Source organism: Drosophila navojoa, chromosome 3, assembly GCF_054131105.1.
Source record: "Drosophila navojoa isolate 15081-1374.11 chromosome 3, UAZ_NAV_1.0, whole genome shotgun sequence".
Taxonomy (NCBI): Eukaryota; Metazoa; Arthropoda; class Insecta; order Diptera; family Drosophilidae; genus Drosophila; species Drosophila navojoa.
The window spans coordinates 14,103,553-14,125,090 of record NC_142891.1 but is presented as its reverse complement, the minus strand read 5'-3'; the positions used below and the strand labels follow the sequence as shown (position 1 = coordinate 14,125,090).

At 35.4% G+C, this 21,538-nt stretch overlaps 1 protein-coding gene across 1 annotated transcript in view; it reads left to right on the top strand.

The window, feature by feature from the left end:
• Nucleotides 1-21,538, top strand: part of Sur (Sulfonylurea receptor) — a 63,299-nt gene that overhangs the window by 18,877 nt on the left and 22,884 nt on the right. The window contains exons 5-12 of the mRNA XM_089258625.1: nucleotides 461-1,241; nucleotides 2,298-2,401; nucleotides 5,084-5,221; nucleotides 6,022-6,184; nucleotides 6,715-7,615; nucleotides 17,149-17,410; nucleotides 18,571-18,708; nucleotides 20,304-20,440. Of these exons, the coding sequence (XP_089114751.1) occupies nucleotides 461-1,241; nucleotides 2,298-2,401; nucleotides 5,084-5,221; nucleotides 6,022-6,184; nucleotides 6,715-7,615; nucleotides 17,149-17,410; nucleotides 18,571-18,708; nucleotides 20,304-20,440 (2,624 nt within the window). The remainder of the gene's footprint in view (nucleotides 1-460; nucleotides 1,242-2,297; nucleotides 2,402-5,083; nucleotides 5,222-6,021; nucleotides 6,185-6,714; nucleotides 7,616-17,148; nucleotides 17,411-18,570; nucleotides 18,709-20,303; nucleotides 20,441-21,538) is intronic.

Genomic DNA, 21,538 nt, shown 5'->3' with positions numbered 1-21,538 from the left:
GTTGAACGCGGGCCGATAGTGTATATTAATCAAAAATTAAAAATATTGAAATATAACACAGCAATTTTATAAATATTAATCATATATATAAGCATAATTATCGCAAAAGTAGATACGTATGTGAACTAAAGAAATTATATAATTAAAATTTTACTTAAACATACCGAATGTTTAGACAATATTCACATGGACTTGGGGTTAATATTAATATGTATAATTTTTGTTTATTTTTTAGAAGTCTAATTTAAGATAAAAACTCGCTAGAGAAGCCTTCGTCTTGGTAGTGTAGGATAGATTATTCAGAAATATATAACAATATATATATACATATATATTTATTTATTTACACAGTTAATTTTTTATTTTTATTATTATTATTTATTTTATTATTTTTTTTTTTTTTTTTGGTACCTATGTATGTATAATAAATAATATTTGTATAATTGATTTGTCTTTGCAGAAAAAATCGAATGCATCGCCTTCGCTGTGGTATTGCTACGTAAAGAACAGTTGGCGCATGTTTGCGCTGGGCGGCATTTTGAAGTTGGCCGGTGATTTATTTGCATTGATTGGTCCGCTGGCCATACAGCAAATAGTGCAGTACATTGAGGGACTCTATGCGGCGGCACAGGAAGAAGTTCGGGCGCAGGTTCTGGCACAGGCAGCAACAGCAAATAGATCAATACAATTGGCGGGCGTGGGGGAGCCTAATGCGGCCGCAGATGGTGCCGATGATGTTTACTACGAAGATTATGATGTTGCCAATGATGATGGGGCCTACAATGATGTGGGTTTGGGCATGGGTTTGGGTATAGGTATGGGCATTGGTGATGTGCGAATTTACTATGCCAGATGGTCGGATTTGCTAACAAATGGCTGGAGCATTGCTTGGCTGGTGTTATTGGCCGCATTGACGCAGGCCGCATTGTCGCAGGCCTCCACGCATGTGCTCAACATGACGGGCATCAGGATTAAAACATCGCTACAGGGTCTAATTTATCGCAAAAGTTTGCTTCTAAATGCCAGCAGCGGTTGTGGCAACAATGCCGCTGATGATGATGGCAAACCAGCGACTCCTGCTCCTGCTGCTCCTGCTCCTGCTGCTGCTGGTGCCACTACTTCCGCAGCTGATGTACAGCAAAATGGCAAAAACATTAGGTTGACTCCCAATGATAAGCCTGTCGAGGTGGCTGCCACACAACAACAACAACAACAACAAAAGCAAACGGAGCATTCAGGCGGTGAGTGTTTGGCTTTGCTGCCAACTCGAACTCGAACTCATCCCACACATCCGCCCTTCCCCCCACCCCCCTTAACCACAATCTCTATGTATGCCTAAGTTCTATTTGACAGAGGCAAATGTGCGTTTGGTGTTAATTGAAAGTTTTACGGCTGAAGTGTTTGTTACCTGGCTAAAGCCTCTGGCCAAATGTCCACGTGTAATTGGCTTAAGTGGGCGTGGCCCCATGTGAATCGTTATTTGTTTTCAGCTGCGCCGAGAGACTGACTCCGCTTTTCGCATCCAGTAAAGACAAATTGCTTTTGCGAATGGCTTGGTCCAGTCAAAAGAGTTTAGCTCCATGGCGATACACGTTTTCATGACAATCGACGTGATTGAATGAAATAGCCCAATCAATATAGAATGCTAGCTGATTGATTTCTAATCAGCTCAGCATTATAGCTAGGGCATTCACTTAGCCGAGCAGGTCTATAAAGTTGAACAAGCGATTGATCAAATGAAGTTAGTTGATTAATTGATGAAGACGACTTGATATGTTTATTTAGTTAATAAAGTTAACAGACATTTTATTAATTTGATTTTTGTTCATGCACTATGGCTGATTAAAATTGACTAAACAATAAATAATAATTCAAATAAGTAGTATTTTTAAATGCTTTTATACATATACATATACAATTTTAATCAGCCATTATTTGAATCAGTTTAAATTTAAATTTATTTTATTTTTTTTTTTTTTATTTATTTATTATTTTAAATATTTAGCCATACTTTTCAAACCTTCCAAATATTTTATTGAGAATTATTACAAAATTCAAAGGCTGCTTATTTAAATTTTATTTTATATTTTTAAATGAGAGTCAAACTATTTGTAAATTAAAAAATAATCGAAAAAATAAACATTTGCTTTCTCTTGAATAAATTGCTTCAAAAACATTATGTATAATATATTTATCCAAAACTGTTCCACTTTTGGCACACAATTAATTGCCTGCGACCTTAACTAGCACTTAATGTAATTTGTTATTTATTTATTGGCATCGCTTCTCTCGCACAGGCCTCGGCGATATTGGTGCCATCACGAATCACATGACGGAGGACACGCTCAACATAATGCAATTCTTTTGGATCGCTCACTATGCCTGGGCTATTCCATTCAAGGTTCGTATCAAAAACTATGCCAATTTACGAGCAACTTGTGTGCCATTTCAGATGCTCGCTCACACAGATCGAAGAGAGTATATTAGTTGTGTGTAATGTTCGTTTGTATTTGTGTCTGTGTGGCATTGTGTTTTTAATATTATTTGTATAGGTTTATGAACCAAATACAAAAATAAATAAGTAAATAAATAAATGATTAAATCAAATAAATAACAATTTTAAATATTTTAATCTAATATTTATCTATAATTGCATAAATTAAATAATTTAGTAAATAAATAAACAAAAAAGTATAATTAAATTAAATACAATTGAGCGGGCAAAAATAAAATAGTAAGGTAAAAAATAAATAAATAACAAAACAAGTGAACAATAAATGCATTTATAAATACTATAAACTTTGAATAAATACATGAAAATAATTTGATAATAAATTGGTAATAATAAATAATAATTATTAATTTTATAATGATAAATAAATAAAAAATAATAATAATGTTACAATTGATTTACGGAATATACATATGTACATATGAGAAAGCAAAAACAAAATAATTAAGATAAAAAAAAATAAATAAATAGATAACAAAACAATAAAAAATAAATACAATAAAAATTTGATAAATACCTAACAAATAATTAGATAATAATTATTTATTTTTATAATTTTATAATACAAAAAAATTTCAAAAATAAATACATTAACAATAAGTAAAGAAATAAATAATAATTGATTTACTGAATATACATATGTATTTATTATATGGATTTTTTAAATGTATTAAGCATAAATTTAATATATACACACGTGTACTGTGATGGTTCATTGAATTTATTAACAGTTAATAACTTCAATTTATTGACCCCTAAGTTCTAAAATTAGTCAAATAAGTCGCACCAAATGTTATTCAATTTCAATTTCGCTTCAGCTTGAGCGAGTATTATGTAGTCGACTACATTTGCTTACAATGCACTCAATCGCTTTGGCTTTTCTGGCCACATTTAGCACTGGGCTTATTTATAACACCCGCCTTGACTTGGACTTGGACTTGGACAATTTTAATCGTGCGCTTAGATTTATTTGCCTGTATATAAATTGCATTTGATTTGTATTTATTTTCGTGCAATTCCTTATGCACTGCAGGCAAATTGTGTTTGCCTTTGGCATTTCAATGTGTTTCCCAAGGCGTTGGCCAAATATTTGCCCTTTGGCTTTATCTCTGGCCCACATTTGTTGCCCATTTATAGTTTGTTTGGGCTCAGGGATTTTTATGTAATTGAGCAAACTTGTTAATGATTTAACCAAATACACAACCCAAACACACACACACACATTCTCGCATAATTAATGCGTATTTAATGTGTGTGTGTGTGGGAATTTTGGCATAATTAACAGTCAGGTTGTATTTACTCTAGGCTTTGCCTATTCCTGTTCCAGTTTCAGTTCCAGCTCGAGTTCTGCCTCCCCATGCATGAATCCTGTCCCGAAATGAATTGATTTGCAAATGTTGCTCGTAGTACTTATCAGTTAGGCTTAGGATTTGTGGCTTTGGTGGTGCTCGGCGTTGCTCGACACAATGAACAGTCAGTCCATAGTCCTGGCAGCAGCTGCATTATAATTTACTCGTTTGTATGCAAGCCGAATCGGATTTGTCGGGCAGGTCGAATCGTATTTCGCAACATGTTTATATTGGGTAAAAAATTAATTAACATTTGGGCAGCAAACGCTGCCATGGGCGCTCCCAAGTCGTTTGTCCAATAATCTATTTGAAATAGCTGCAGCTCCAGATTTGCTTGCCACCTCATTTACATCAGCAGCTGCGAAATGCGATTTAGATGTGGGAAATGCTTTTGATAGTGATACTCCTAGTAAACAGATGGACTGACTGATTGATGTTTGATTTAGATGGGAGTTAATATATCAGGGGTATATACATATATGTTTGCAATGATTGATGCACAGCTCGTTAATTATATGAAACATGGTAAATTATATCTAAAATATATACTATATTATATAGTAATATTTCACTGCATTGCATTGATTGTCTGATTGACTGACTGATTGATTGATTCGTTAGCTAACTGATTGAATTAACATTAACAGAATAATTGGCTCACTGAAGGAATATGTGTTGGGTGAATGATTGATTAAAGATCGAATACATTGGTTGACTGACTCTATATAAATATAACTGGATAAGAGATTTTTTGTTGACTAACGTAATAATAAGAATAATAACAGCATAATAGCATATATATATAATATAATATATTATGATAGATTGACTGATTGATTGAGTTACAACTTTCATTTATATTGAACATAAATCGATTTCTCTACTAGAGAAATTTGTGAGTACTTTGGCTATTTTAAAATTACATAAATCAGTTCTTCAATCAATCAGCATCAGAAATAAGAGATTAAATGTATAATTATTTTCGTTTCCAATCTGTTGTTAGCTTTCTATGTAAAATCTTAGCAATAATATTTGAGCGCTTTAATTTGACTGTGCTCAGCTTCATTATGAAGTTGATTATGTCTGATTGGGTAAATTACGCAGTCACATCATAATTATCTGATGCGTAGACAATATTGCCGTGCCAGCACAATTTGCATAAGCAAATAAACTCGTGTCTGAATTAGCAAATAAATTCATATCGAACACATCTTGTTTGCAGATAGCCCTGGTCATCTACTTGCTGTACCTAAAGCTGGGCATAAGTGCGGTGATTGGCGCCATTGTGTGCATTGTCATTATGACACCGTTGCAGTTCGTCATCGGCCGGGCCATGTCGAGGAACGAGGAAAGGATTGCGGTAAGTGGAAGCACGAAGTTGGCAATGCAATGCAATGCAATAGTCTAAGGCGACAAAAGCACAATTTAATTAGAGAGCGAGCAACAATGAACAAAATTAACTTCAGGCTGCGCCAGTTGAAGCCACAAAACACTTGAGACACAACAAGAGCCTCACAATTCGTTTGTTTGCCATTTGCCTGCTATCATTTTGTCATTTGCAGCTCGAAATTTGTGTTGTGCTTGTGGGCCTTGAACTAGAACTCGAACTCCGACTCCAACTCGAGCTCGAACTCGAACTCTGACCGACTGACTGCCGCCAATGGCTCATTTAAGAGTTGCTTGTTAACAGATTTGCGGTCAATTTAAAGTAATTGTCAGTTGGTCAGTTTCAGTTAATTGAATTTTGGCTTTTGCTCGGACTTTCGACAATTATTTGTGGCCAATCTAATTCTGGACATTTCTAAGCCACCGTCTGGCTTTTTACAACCTCAATCCGGTTATAATTATTTTGCGTAATATGTGTGTAACAGGTGTTTGTATGTATTTATATATTTTGGATTGGGATAACGAGCTGAGTCGAGCTAACTGTTTTTATATGTTCTGCTTGTCAATCTATTCATTCGTTTGATAAACTCATTCCGTTCATCTATCGCTGTCCGTCCGACTGGCTGTCCATCTGTCTGTCCTTCTGCCCGTATCTCCATCCGTCTGACCATCGTTTTGTTCGCTCATTCGTTCCTTCCTTTCTGAGCTCCATCCGGTTGCCTCTATAAGCTAAGAGTTTATATTAATTGTCATTTAACCACACATTTTCCACAGAAATTCACGGATGAACGATTAAAGAAAATCCATGACACCTTGATAGGCATTAAGATAATCAAGCTGAATGCCTGGGATGAGGTTTTTCTCAGAAAAATTCAAGCGGCTCGCGAAAAGGAGCTCAAGTACCTGAAAAAGGATGCCATGTACTGGACGCTAATGAGTGAGTGGATATTTATATATAGAATATAAAAAATTAAATATAATATAAAAAATAAATTAAATAATATAAAATATATAAAATATAAATTATAAAATATAAAAAGTAAAATATGAAATATAAATTATAAAATATAAAATGTATAGTATAAAATATAAAATATCAAATATCAAATGTCAAATATCAAATATCAAATATCAAATATCAAATATCAAATATCAAATATCAAATATCAAATATCAAATATCAAATATCAAATATCGAATATCAAATATCAAATATCAAATGTCAAATGTCAAATATAAAATGTAAAATATCAAATGTAAAATGTAAAGTGTAAAATATAAAATAAAAAAAACATGTGAATATAAAATTTAAAACATAAAATATTAAATATCAAATGTAAAATATAAAACAAAATATAAAATATAAAATGTAATATTTAATATCAAAAATATGAAAAATATAAATCGATAAAGCTATATAGTCTCCATAACTCTCAGTTTGATACGCATTCCCTGCTCTCGTTGCAGCCATTTTGACCCACATCTGCACTGTGCTGATCACATTTGTGACGCTGGCTGTTTATGTTAATCTGCCGCAGGAGTCGCGCTCGAGCCTCGATGCCAGCCATCTGTTTGCTGCGCTGGCGCTGTTCCAGCAGCTGACGGTGCCGCTGCTGATCTTTCCCATAACGGTGCCCATTATCATTGCCGCACGGGTGTCCACACGCCGGCTGGAGCGCTTCCTGCACGCGCCCGAGATCCAGAAGCAATTCGAGGGCATTCGCAATATGGCGCGCATCCTGAGCAAGAGCGACGCCTCGCTGGACATGTACGAGACGCAGGAGAAGTCGAACCTGGCGCTGCGCACGGCCCAGGCGGAGAACCGACTGAACGAGCAGCGCCAGGCGCTTCGCATTCGCATACCCGAGGAGCCGCCATCGCCGGCGCCGCTGGCTCAGTCGGAGCCCATAACGCCGCTGCTGCTGGCGAGCAACGGCGAGGCCGTCGAGGAGAAATCGCCGCCTCTGTTCGCCCACGAGCTGGGCCACCAGAAGCTCGTGCAGCATCGCAAGGAGCTGTTGCGCAACACGCCCTATGTGGCCATACGGCCGCCCAAACTGTTCGGCGGCACCGTCGAGCGGCCCGTCGAGTTCTCGGTGATGCGGGCCCGCAACACGGACAGCTGGCGGCGCGACTCCCTGCTGCTGAAGATGCCCGACGACATCGCCGTGTCCATCAACGACGGCCTCTTCACCTGGCAGCCGCAGGGCAGCCGGCTGCCCAATGTCCAGCTGCACGTTCAGGAAATGGCCATACCCAAGGGCAAGCTGACCATCATTGTGGGCAAGACTGGCAGCGGCAAGAGCTCGCTCCTGTCCGCCCTGCTCATGGAGATGCCGCTGCTGGCGGGGAACATGTTCTGGCACAAGTGAGTACAAGCTTGCATTTCCATTTTTCACTTACTACAGACTCGGTGGGGGAAAAGGGGATTTACATACATGTATGTATGTGTGTGTATATTATATGCATAAAGCATAAAGCGTAAAGCATATTTTCTAGAATGGGGTTTATACATGGATATGAAATGAATTGGAAATAAAAAATAAAAAAAAGTATATATATATACATATATATTTGGCCTAAAATGAACGAGTTAATTAGGTTTGTTTATCTTTGGCCTTCTCTTATGATTAACTTAATAATAATGATCAGTCCAAGTTTAGCATTTCATTTATTTATCATCATCTTTTATATCTTTATACATTATTTATCGTCTTCTTACATGTCTTTATGCATTATTTTGAAAGCAATAAAAATCTATTTAAAGATAACTGAAAAGTTGTAGCAGCAAATAAATTGTTAATATGCATATACATACAAATGTAGGTGTGTATCTGTAGCTGTATAGATCCATATACATATGTATGTATTATTAGTCTGAATATATTTATTTTGCGAATATTTATTCAAATTATTTTCACATTCTTTTGATAATTAAAATACAAACCGATAAAGGATTTACGCCGCCTGAATCAGAGCGAATAGAAAGCGAAATAGGAAAAAATATTTTTCTCAATTTGCAGGGACCGTAACGATTATAATTTTTATAGCAAAAAATTAAAAAATAATAATTATTTTTTGATAAATAAAAAAAAAATTATATTTAATTATTATAAATGATTTTTATGATAAAAATCAAAAATAATAATTACAGAACAATTTTTATATAGAAATCAAATCATAACTCTTATTTTTGATTTTTATTATAAAAGTCAAAAATAAGAGTTATGATTTGATTTTTATTATAAAAATTGAAAATAAAAATTGAATTGAAATATCTTTTGAACTAAAGGAGCTAGATCATAAATTTTTATATATATGTAATCTACGCATTAATACCTTTGATTTGATATATAATATGTATGTAAATATGTACATGTATATGTACATATACATATATGTATATTTAACTATATGCTTAGGCGCTTGTCCAGAGAGAGAGGCAAATAAAGCATAATCGCTGTATATATGCACATTCATATGTTTATATGTATATATATGTATTATTGTAACCTTTCCCTGCACACATAGATATAGATTAAGAGCAGAAAATGCCCTTTCCACCGAAACCTGCGTGGCAGGCACCGAGTGAACTACCTTGGCAAAACGGTACAATCGTGGATAAGTGAACTTTTTGTTCTCATAATAGCACATAATGTCCACGTTTAAGTCTATTGGCTTTGGGGAACATCCATAAATTTCTGTTATGGCCAATTTGAGTTCCGGTTCGTCATCTTCCTCAGACTCTTCAGAGTTTTAGGATATTTTTACAATATTGAACAATTTTTAGGTTTGGTATTATTATAAAATGCATTGGCCGATAGATGCCCACTGTGCGTATGTCATTATGCTTTAGTTCAATCTATCTCTTTCACTCTTTTGCGCCTAAAGTAAATTGTTTTAAATATGGGTGCAGGGAAAGGTGACAATAATACATATGCATATATACATATAAACAAATGTATGTACATATATACAGTGATTATACTTTATTTGCCTCTCTCTCCCCCTCACATTACTTGCTGAATAGGTACGGGTAAGTGCACAGCGCAAGTGCACTGGACAAGCGCCTAAGCATATAGTTAAATGTACATATATGTATATGTACATATACATGTACATATTTACATACATATTATATATCAAATCAAAGGTATTAATGCGTATATTACATATATATAAAAATTTATGATCTAGCTCCTTTAGTTCAAAAGATATTTCAATTCAATTTTTATTTTCAATTTTTATAATAAAAATCAAATCATAACTCTTATTTTTGGCTTTTATAATAAAAATCAAAAATAAGAGTTATGATTTGATTTTTATATAAAAATTGTTCTGTAATTATTATTTTTGATTTTTATCATAAAAATCATTTATAATAATAAAAAATTATTTTTTTTCCAAAAAATTGCAAATAAAAATTTATCCTTTTTTTGAATTTGCCGTAAAAAAATAACCTATGTGTGTTTTTCCCTCTCTTCTTGGGGCTTCCTAAAGGCCTCAATTTTTTTAAATTCATAACTCTTATTTGCGGTCCCTGTCAATTTGAGAAATAATCTCTTAAGTCTTCTCCAGCAAATACTTGTTCGTAGTTGATATGCAAGTTGGCTTGTATGTGCACTCATTTGGTCAATTCATTCTTAGCAAAGTTTAGTCTACACCACTCAATATTCATTCATGCATTCACTCAATTCACTTAAATTTCGCTTTACTTATAAATATATACATACAGATGTAGGTTGCCCAAGCAAGAGTTATATTGCTTTGGCTAAAGATATTTACATTAATATTTAATTGTGCCGAATTGTGCAGTATTATATGCTAACGGAAGTTTTGGCAAAACGTTAAATATTTATGAAATCTTCTCTTAATTGTAAATGTCTATAAACTGTGAAGATTTAATTTTTAAATTTGGCTGACCATAGGTAAAATTATAATTTCTACAGAATAGAATTATTAATCAGATATATAAAATATTTATTAACATTTAAATACATTTATTTATTTATTTTAATACAGCAATAAAATATATATATTTATTTAGTATATAATTAATATATATATTTATTTACTTAAATGCTATAGGCGTAAAATCGTAGAAGGCAAAAGTTTAGCACTATATTTTTTTTTTATTTTAATATTTATATCGAGTTTTTTTTCGTTCCATTCCAATAGATTTGTGCTCATTAATTTTAAACTTAAATATGCCTATAAATTCGAAATCTCTTTAAAATACAATAAACTCATTACGCTCAAAATTCAAATGATATGATTATTATTTACAAATCTCTTGTAAATAATTAATTATTTAGTTAATATACATTTCTAGTCGGCCACCTCCTTCAATCGCTTTGGTAAATGCCATGTAAGAAATGGCAGAGATACGTTATCAAGGCTTATTTATAGCTGCTTTGCATGTCAGTCAGCCAATAAATTAGGCTTTTAATGTATTTTTGTGCGAGGTGCTTCACATACACATGCGTACATGTGTAGATGTAAATATATACGTACGCTGGTAATGTACTAGCTTTTTTGCATATAAAACCCATATTAAGGCAATGCAATTCAATGGGCGCCTAAAAGTAGGCAAGCAAAAAATGAGAATTTGTGAATTGAAATGTGAAGCACACAGTCACACACACCGCACACACCCACACACACACATGAGCACTTGTATGCAGCTGCATGCCCTGTGGTATAAGAAAATTTATTGAAAACGCTTTTCATGCTGCTTGGGCGGCGTGAGAAGAGTCTTGTCAAAAGGGGGCGGGACGAGGCGGTTTTCCCTTTATTTTTTTTTTTTTCTGCAGTTGGATGTGGCGCTTATTGCATTTTATTTATGGCACAGTTGAAGGCCAAGAAAACTTGCTAGCACTTCGACTTGTATGCTTTACCAAATTGGCAGCCCGCATGCAAAAGCAACTGTAAAGAAGAAGAAGACGAAGACAGCGCACACACAGACAATTGAGAAACTTTAATTAAATGTAGCCAAGTGTGAAAATGTGTTTGATTCGAAGTTACCTCAGTTCTCAGTCATCGTGGCTCGAATCTTGGTTGTTTCAACTGTTAAATGTGGTTGTTGTTGCTTTATACCCATGCACGATAGTGAAGTGAAGTATATTAGTTTCATATTCGTGATGTCATCTGTCAATGTGCCTTTAAGCATTCCCGTCTCTATCAAAGCTAGATTTACTCAGATCCACTTTTCTAGTATCTCAGAAACAGAGTTTCAATAAATGAATAAATAGATAAATATAATAAATAAATATAAATATATCTATAAATATAAATATATATACACATACATACATACATATATACGAGCATTAGGGGCATGGTGAATCGGGAAAAATTATACATATATACATATATTTTCAACAGCTTTTCTCAAAATTAAATTAACTTTTATTGAATTAACTAATGCTGGAATTTCCCCATTGATTTGCATAATATAAATAAATATAAATTGGAATATGAATATTCAATGAGTATTCTCCAGTCGATCCTAGTCCTCATTTTTTTTTTTGTTTCGTCTACGACCTTCAAGCTGTGTTTCGACGGCTGCGGGCGTTAGCCAAATTGAATGTGAATAGTAAACGCCGCCACACAACGCCCCAAACGAAGTTTGGCTAATTAATTTGAGCGTAGCCCCAAAAATTATGCAATTAAATGCCGTTAAATGAGCAAACACACCTTTTGGCTACGGCTACAGTTATAGCAGCAGCAGCAGCAGCAGCAGCAGCAACAGCAGCAGCAGCAGGCGTAGTCGACTGCCCGCCCACTCGTTGTTTTTGTTTGCGAACCTCAAAATGGCACATAAATAATTTAAATATTTACCTGGGGGGGCTGGCGCAAGCGGAGGCGTGGCACTAGAACGGTGCTCTAGACTACTCTACTCTAAACACACAACAAAACGTGCGTAATCTAATGCAGCAGTTAAACTGGGCAACGTGTAGCAGAAGAGGACAGAGTCAAAGAAGAACAAGACGGGGGTATCAAACCAATAACAACAACAACAACAACTAAATCTGAACTATGTTCAACAAAAAGCTAGTGAAAAGAAAAATAGAGAAATAAATTAGACAAAACAAAGCGTTTTTAATTAGCTGCGTAACTTGTTCGTTAAATGTAGATGTGTGTGTGTGTGTGTGTGTGTGTGTGTGTGTATGCAAACAGTGGGGCACAGTTGAATGGGTTCGATGTGCTATGAAAGTTTACCTTTAACGAAGATTCCAATAGAAATTAAAGCGATGTGGTTAGAGATCAATGGATGAGGTTTGTAAGTTTAGTTTAAAAAGTAAATGAAGGTTGCATAGCTTAAATGAATTTAGTTTGGGTGCCTAAATACTTTGGATGTTTGATGTTTACATAAAATTAATTGTAGATATAAAGCTGCTGTAAATAAAATGTTTGGCATGAAGACTCTTAATAAATATTTAATTTAATTTTAATTTACGTTTTTTTTTTTATTATTACTTTTTATTATTAATTTACGTATTTTTTCTAAATATTTCCTTTAAGTTTTTCTTCTACGTTGCTCTAAACATTTCCTCGAAATATTTTCCCTAGTCTTTCTTCTAAGTATTCCTTCCAAGTATTTTTTTTTTAGTCTTTTCGCTAAGTCTTTCCTATAAAATTTTCCGCCAAGAATTTCCTCTTAGTATTTTCTCTGTCTTTCCTGTAAGTCTTTTCGCTAAGGGTTTCATCTGAGTATTTCCCCTAAGTATTTCCTATATGTATTTTTCTTTAGTATATCTGCAAGTCTTTCCTCTAAGAATTTCTTTAGTGTTTTTTTCCAATAATTTCTTAAAAGTATTTTCTCTAAGTATTTCCTCTAAATAATTATTAGTATTATTTATTATTATTAGAATTAGTATTTTTTATCTCAGTATTTCCTCAAACGCTTTACTCCAAGAATTTCCTCTCATCACTCTCGTTCACTCACTTCACTGCACTGCACGACTGACCTCCATCAGGCCTGGGCCACTGAACAAATGCTGCAGCTGCAGCCCTTTATATAGGGTGACTTGCACTCAAAGCCCAAGTCGCGCTCATAAGTTGAGCCAATGTCGACCAATAGGAACGCACTCTGCTGCAGCGAGAGCTGTAGCTTCGTTTTCCTCACGTAAATATAGGCTGCAGCATACATAGAGTGATCAAATGATCTTCTGCAATGTTTTTTTTTTTTTCATTCCTTGCTTTTGTTCGGCAGCCAGAGAGAGAGAGTGAGAGAGAAAGAGAGAGAGACTGAGACAAAAATTAAATATCAAGTTAATCATCTTGCTTTAATATTAGCCATAAAACTTAATAGAGAAATGCCATGGAGAAGCGCGAGCAAAAGGTAATTAGCTTCTGCCGGCATTTGCATCAAAGGTGCACATAAAACATTTGCAAGCCGCTTAAGACATAATGGAGCAACGCGCATACGTCGCGTTGAACAAATTGAAGTGAATGAATTGTGTTGCATTATACAAGGCAGAGGCAGAGGCAGAGGCAGAGGTCGCAGTCAACAACAGTCAGTCTTTCAGTCAGTCAGCGGTGTGGCATGCATCTTGTGGCACTTAAATGGCAGTTGAGAACTTTTGCTGTAATCTGAATTTCTCTCTTAATGCCTGAAATTAAATGAAAGCGTTGTCGTTGCAGTTGCAGTTGCAGTTGCGTTAACAGTTGCAGTTGCCAGTTGCCAGTTGCCAGTTGCCAGTTGCAGCAGCAGCAGCGGCAGCCGCAGTCATTCAACATATTTTTACAGTCGTTCCCAGGCACATCACGTGATGCGGTAATTTATCACAAAATGTCTGTATATGTTAATTTTATTGCACATAAAATAAACGAAGAGCAGTGCAGCACACGCCCCCACATCGTCGCCCCCACTGGCAGCTGAAGGCGTGGCGGCCATATAAAAATGCATTTAACAAGCTAAAATCGCACAGCAGGCAGCAAAGAGGGCGAGCCTTCGACTTTGCCTGTGTTTGGCTGCCTCGCCTTGCCTCGCTTTGCCTTTGCCTTCCTCTCGCCTCTTCGCCTTTCGCCATTCCGCCTTGCCTCTGTTTCGTTCCGCCTTGGCAAACGCAAAATGTGCAATAATTTCAATTACTGTAATAAATGTCTGTGTTGTTCGGAAGTGTGTGTCTCTCTCTCTCACACGCCGCTCACTCTCTGCTCGCCCTCCTCTCACAGCAACCAGTCGCTCACTCTCGCTCTTTTGCTCTCCCTCTATGTTTGGTCTTTCTTGTTCGTTTTTGACTTGAGAATTTATTGTGCCACTGCACATGTAGCCAGCAGTACTATGGATTGCAGGGGCCACGTGAACTTAACGATTGTTAAGTGCGAGCGGTTTTCTGATTTTCACACACACACACACACACATACTCTCACTCACACAGTCAGGAAGGCAAAGGCAAAGCCAAGCGGCGACGTCTAATCGGACTGCGTCCAAAGTCAGCGTTGCTTGATATGAGGTGCAAAGTGTGATTTAATGGCCAAACGCATCTGTGTGTGTGTGTGTCTCGCTTTACATATGTGTGTGTGTGTGTGTGTGCGGTTGACTTAAACGGGTCAACAGGGCGCATATCTAATGTGAGTTACGTGTTGAGCCATGAAAACTTGCCACAATATTTTCCAACAAATATAAATTAGACGAATTTGCTCAAGATAAAATTTTAAAATTGGCTTTTTGGAATAAACCTATTTATTTATGATACAATCTTTATTTAGAATTTTTTTACTACTGCTTTTTTTTCATTAATTTATTGCATTTAAGTGCTTTAGGCTCTCTCAAATTGTTTATATTTATTTTCTGTTTAGCTATTAACTTTTATTTCTATTGCTACTCATTGAAGTTAAATAGCAATCAATAAATCAATCTTAATCTGTCTGCTAAAAGTCAATCAGCAAATATCGGCTTACATTCTCGGCTGGCATGCAAATCAAATAAATCCGAGCTATAATTGAAGCAACATACATACATATGCAAATTGAATTGCTTCTAGACACCAAGGACTACATATGTACATACATATGTATATACATAGATGGCATTATGAAGCGTGTCTCATTACTTCCATTATTATTATTATTGTCATTATTATTATGCAAGCAGCACCAAATTTGCGTTTTCAGCACTTGCAGCTGAATGTGACAGATCACAGTGCTGGTCACGTGTTTGTGGCTACACGAGTTTGCGGTCGCCAGTAAGAAACAATCACCTTATCTGCATTGCACTGAGAGTCACTTAATTACGCCACAATTCTGCGTGAGTGTGTGTGAGAGAGTCTGTGGGCGTGTGTGTGTGTGTGTGTACATGTGTAGCTGCATGTAGGCTGCGGTTTATGCGCTTGACGAAGGATGCGACGAAAGTTATCACATAAACCGCTTAACTAAATTGCAGCTAATTAATTGAAGTCACTCGCATTTACCATAATTAGCGATGTCATGTAAAAGCGAAAGCTTACACATGTACACACACGTATAGACACGTCTATACTTGGGCGCTTATGTATGTGTGTGTGCCACTTTTGATTAACGATGAAAGTTTCAAGCTTAATAGTGGCTTAGATAAAATGCAGTCTAGCAGCTAAGCTTGGTGAAGAGTGAATTTTATGTTAATGTTTGTATGTAAATCAACTCTACTCTACTACTACATGCTTTATGTATGTATGTATGTATGTATATTTCGTATTAACTTCATGACTGTCATCTAGCCTGCGTTTCCAATAAGAGTCATATTCTAAAAACACTTTAAGTCGTGTTTATGTGTTCCCTCTCTCTATCTCGCTCTATTCCACAATTGCATAGCGAATAAAAGTTTGGCTGAAGTGAGTAGCAAAGTAAAGAATTCCTATTCCGATTTCTGCTTTAGTCTTATTCTTCCGATTTGAGCATTATTACAAATTGTGCTACTTATCTCGCTTGCACTTATTTAAATCACATGCCGTAACTTATTTGCATGCATTTTGCTCACTCGCATGTACATTAATACCTTACACTCATTTACCTACACATACATAGGTCTTCTCAGTTGAGTGAGCTTTTATAGCGAGCGCACTGCTTGTCTCGCTCGCACATATGCAGTCGGATCGTTCTACTGTGAGCATAAATGAAAGCTGAGTTAGCCTCCTTTCTAAGAAAACGGTTTTCTCCGCTCGCAATCGAGCTCTTCTCTATGTCAACTTCGTTCGTGCATAAATCATTAGTCTTAATCGAGCATCCGAGCGGGGAAGTCATGAGGCATGAGGCAGATGATCTAGTACCTATTTTAAAACAGTTTTCGTTTGAATTTAATTGTATACGCACACATACTTACATATGTATGTATAGCCAAACATAACGTACATACGTTTGCATATTGTTTAATGCTTAAATTCTGATAGGTTAATGTTTTCTCTCGCTCACACCTATAAACATTTTGTATGTAGGCTTACAGCGTATGCGGATAATAGGCAAAGTTTTGAGTGGAAATGTGATTAGCGTAACGTAAGGGTACAGATGTACATACATACATGTGTAAACTTATAACGTAAGCGAAATAAATTTGGATTGAGAATTTGATTAAATAAACCATACAGGTATGTTAACAAGAACTTAGAGATAAATAGATTGCTGCTTATAAAAATATATGTATTATAAAATTAATTGAAAAAAACTTATATTAATGATGTTTTTGTGAAAATTCCATTACCATGTAAACAATTTCTATATGAACCTATAATTGCATAAAATTAAAGAAATTTGTCTACCACATATTTTTTGAAATGAATTAAAGAGAATCTATAGAAAATAAGAGATTCATTAGCATCATAAAATGAACTATAACTAGTTTAGTTAATGCTTGGTAAAATGCCTAACTGTTCTATAGACGCAATTTGTGTAATCGATTGTATGTTTTATTATATTTCTCAGAAACTGTACGATATCGTATGTGCCGCAAGTTCCATGGCTGCTTAATGATACAATACGGGAGAATATCCTATTTGGTGAATCATTTCGGCCGAAGCGTTACGATTTTGTGCTGGATGCGTGCGCACTAAAACCGGATATTGAACTAATGCCAACCGGTGATTTTACGATAATCGGCGAACGGGGCATAAATCTATCCGGCGGACAGAGGCAACGCGTCGCTATCGCACGTGCAATTTATTCATCGGCCAACGTCGTCATAATGGTGAGTAACTAAATGCCAACGACACCAAGTCGAACAGCGAGAGCACGAGCAAGGACCTGGCACGTCGCGTCGTCTTAACTGCAAGCCAATCCGATGCCTCAGTGCACTTTATGCCAATGCATTTGCGCTCATAAATTCCACGAAACGTCTCAACTTTAAATTAAACATAAAACGAAAATCTCCCAACACTGTTGCAGGGTAAACAAGTTTTACGAGAATTGCCCATATACATACGTGACCTTTTTTTTTTTGGAGATGCGCTTATCGAAGTGAAAGTGGGGAAACTTAGAAATATCAATAAAAATTAATGTCATTAACTTTTCATTTATTAAGGTTGGGAATGCAATATTCGAGTCTTTTCTTTTATGATTTGCTTTTACAGAGCAGTAAAAAAATCTATATGATTAGAGCAGAAACATAGTTTGTATATTCGAAAAGGTTGAGCATTTAATATTTGGGAAAATATTTGTAGAGTGGGAAATAAAATAATAATAATTTTAATTTGGAATAATTATTACAAAAAAACAAGGTGCAAAGAAAATAAAAATAAAATCTATAAAAATAATAAATTCAATTAAATCGATTAACTAAAAAAATAAAGAAAAAATATACAAACAATAAAATAATACAATACACTTTAAATATAGGAAATAATAGCTGAAAATAATTGCTTAAAGTAAAGCTGCTTTTCTGCAAAAAGTTAAATGAAAAAAAACATTTTTTTTTTTCAACAGATTGTATTTATTTTATTATTATTTTTAATATACATATTTCATTTTACATTTTTTTTATTATGTCTTTAGTTTTTAGTTTATATATATTATTTTTAAATTGTTTTGATATTTTTTTTATGAATTGTTGATAGACTAGTATTACTGTGTGCTTTTTTTTTTAGTTAAAAATGTGGGATCAAAAATATTTAATATTAAAAGCACTTTTAATATATATATATTCCTATAAAAATAGTTTTTTAAAGCCACGACTATCTGAGACTTTAGTGGACTTTATGATGGCTTGGCTGAGCTATATATCTATTCTATACAACTGTATAGCTATATCAATATCTATTAAATAAGAATTAAATTTTTGTTTGTCATTTCCTTTATGAGTTTATGCGCAGTAAGCGTCTAATAATACTGAAGTGTAATTGCATTTTGTAGGATGATCCGCTGTCATCGCTGGACAATGAAGTGGGCAGCCATGTCTTCGAGCAGTGTGTGCGTCAGATGCTTTTGAAGTCGAATCGCACCATCATCCTGGTGACACAGCAATTACAGTTGATCAAGGAGGCGGATTATGTAAGTGGCCCCTCGGGGCTAGACAGCATTTCATATTCAAATTTCTTAGCGCTGACAACTGTCCAGCGTTGTCGGTCAGATCCAGAAGTTGCGGTGGACTCGATATTGGGCGCTGTGGCCGGGCATTCAATGGGCTCGGACGTCCTGCTGCCTGCTGTCCGCTGTCTGCTGTCTGCTGGCTGCGTCCAGTGTCCTGCTGCCTGCCTGCTGCATTCAGCGCTTTTTGCCAGCATCCGTTTGTTACTTTGCGCTCCAAATGCCGTGGCCATTTATCGCCTTTTGGCCATAAATGCAATTGCCTGGAAAGACCATTTGTTGCCGCTCTGCTGGCTCCCACTCTCCACGCAGTCTCTGCTCCTCCTGCTTGCGCGCACATTTTTACAATTATTTGAGCAGCAACTGCAACGCAGCAACGGCAAAAAAAAAAAAAAAAAAAAAAAAAAAAGGAGGCAGCAAACGAAAAAAAATTTCAAATTTAAATTTCGAAATTGAATTTATTGCCTTTTGTGCTGCACCTCTTTTTCTTTTATGTACCCTGTACGAATATAGAGAAAGGGGAGTTTGCCTTAGAACTAAGGCGATTAGGCTTGTTTAGACTATGCTTAGGACTTGAGGTATTAACTAAAAATAGATTTAGAAGTAATGGAAGCTAACGTTAATCCATACCAAATCTTGTAACGTTATAGGTTCCCATGTTTACAATATACATTTTATTTGTATTTATTTAGCTATTCAATTCGGCTTACTCTGTTTCTCAATCATACGGCTAGTTAATCTGCTTACTGGCTGACTCAATTCATAGAGCGAATGAGAAATGAATGTGAAACTCATTACGTGGTTTCTCATTCAGTTTATGAATTCAGCCTGTCTCGGTCTGTCAGCCTGTCAGTCGTCAAATTATCCCGTTGGCATCTGCGTGCATTGAGCTCTGAGCTCTTCATTCAATCGAACAATGAACCGTCAGCTACTATTAGTTTTTCTCTCAAGCAGTCGGTCGTTCAATCATCCAGGCTATTTCTTATATAAGCCAATGCATAGCCAGATCATTTGATCATTAGTTTGCTCATCGTTCAGTCTAGGTTCCTCCATCTGCGAGCTGAATAAATAATAGAATAATAGTTAAGTTTATCTATCAATATTGTCAATATTGTATAAGTCGTCCATCTGCATGTAACGAATACTTATAATATAATACAAACCGTCAAGTCTTTGATCGGTCTATCTTTCAGTCTTTTGGAATACAATTTGTAAGCCCCTACTCCTGCTAGCATCATTTAATGTTTCAGTTTCAATCAGCTTCAGTCCTGTTCATAAATAACAAATAATATCTAGATGATTAAAATAAATAATCAATCAACCCTCTCTAAATCCGTTTTTAATCATATACTAAGACAGGCAATCAGTTACTCCGATTAATATAAAATTCCTCGGATCTACTATATATTTTCATATATTTATATTTTCATACTCATTTACAGGGCAACTCTTTATTAGTCATGCTTCTTCTTTTTTTTAACGTATTCTAACTTGTTCTGTAATTTTTTCTGCTTTTTCTCTATTTCGTTTTCTTTCGTTTCATTCCGGCGACCTTTCAGTTAATTGTGATGAAGGATGGCCGGCTGCAAGCTTGCGGCAGTTATAAGGACATTGAGCTAAAGCAGCCGCAAATAATCGCCAAATGGAACTCGATAATTGCTAAGGCAAACGAAAATGCAAAGGACCAGCAACAAAAGTGAGTAGAAGATGACGACTAGAGTTACTCTCAGAGCCAGCCACAGCGGCAGCCTCATCGTGAATCCCCCGAGAAAACTTTGTGCTTCCATTCGGGAGCAGGCATAGAGATTAGTATATGACTGAAGCATTGTCAACGGCTTATTCCTTTGTGTATGAGGGAGAAATTGAAAGAATCTTTCTTTGCAGCCAAAGCACGCCAAAGCTTTTCTTTACTTTTACTTTTACACGCCCACGCCCACGCCCTTTTTCTCCTGCCTCAAATGGTTCGATTGCCATTAAAGTTCATTTGTGACAAAGCATAAAAAGAAATGATTGACGCAAAAAGTGGAACAATGTTAGCATAATGAGGCCGTTGGCAAGGGCTGCCTTTGTGGTCTACGCATTTTTTTTTTTATCAAACAGCCATCTACATCTAAATTATATTTAAAGAGTTCTCAAAATGAAATACTTCATAAATTTGTTGGGCTGCGCGAGAGAATTTCTGGTGTGGTTGGCATAATTTTAAATAATTTTAAAGCATTTGTGTGTGGAGTTCTTTGAACGCAAAGTCCAACAAAATTTAATGGGAAGTGAGCAAACAGGAATCGTTCAAGTCAATATGAGTAAGGTTATGTAAGTTCGATTAAGTCTGTATAGGACAGTATAAATAAGATTCTTGTTTACTAGCTCTCCTAGGCATGCTAATCACCTATAATAATATTTAAGTAGTTTTTGGAGTAAACATATCTTATAAGAGCTATAAGAATGTTTATGTCTCTAGAGAATCTGCATAAAGCAGTATAAATTCTGCATAATTCTTTATAAATATAACTCCGTTAAAGTAGCATCTATACATACATATATTGCTTAAGTTATCGTAGCTCTGTAAAACACAGGTTTACGTCGTGTAAATGGGTCTGTATAGTATTTATTCTTTATAGTCTTTGTAAGATTAAGTATGTATAAGTCTGCACAAGTTTATTTGAGCCTGTGTAAGTTCTTATAGCTCTAGTAAGAATGGGTCTAGTAATAAATCGGTAAAAGTTGATATAAATCGCCCTGCACAGCTCTGTCTTAGAAGTGTGTATAAGTAGCTTATTTAATTATATATAAATAT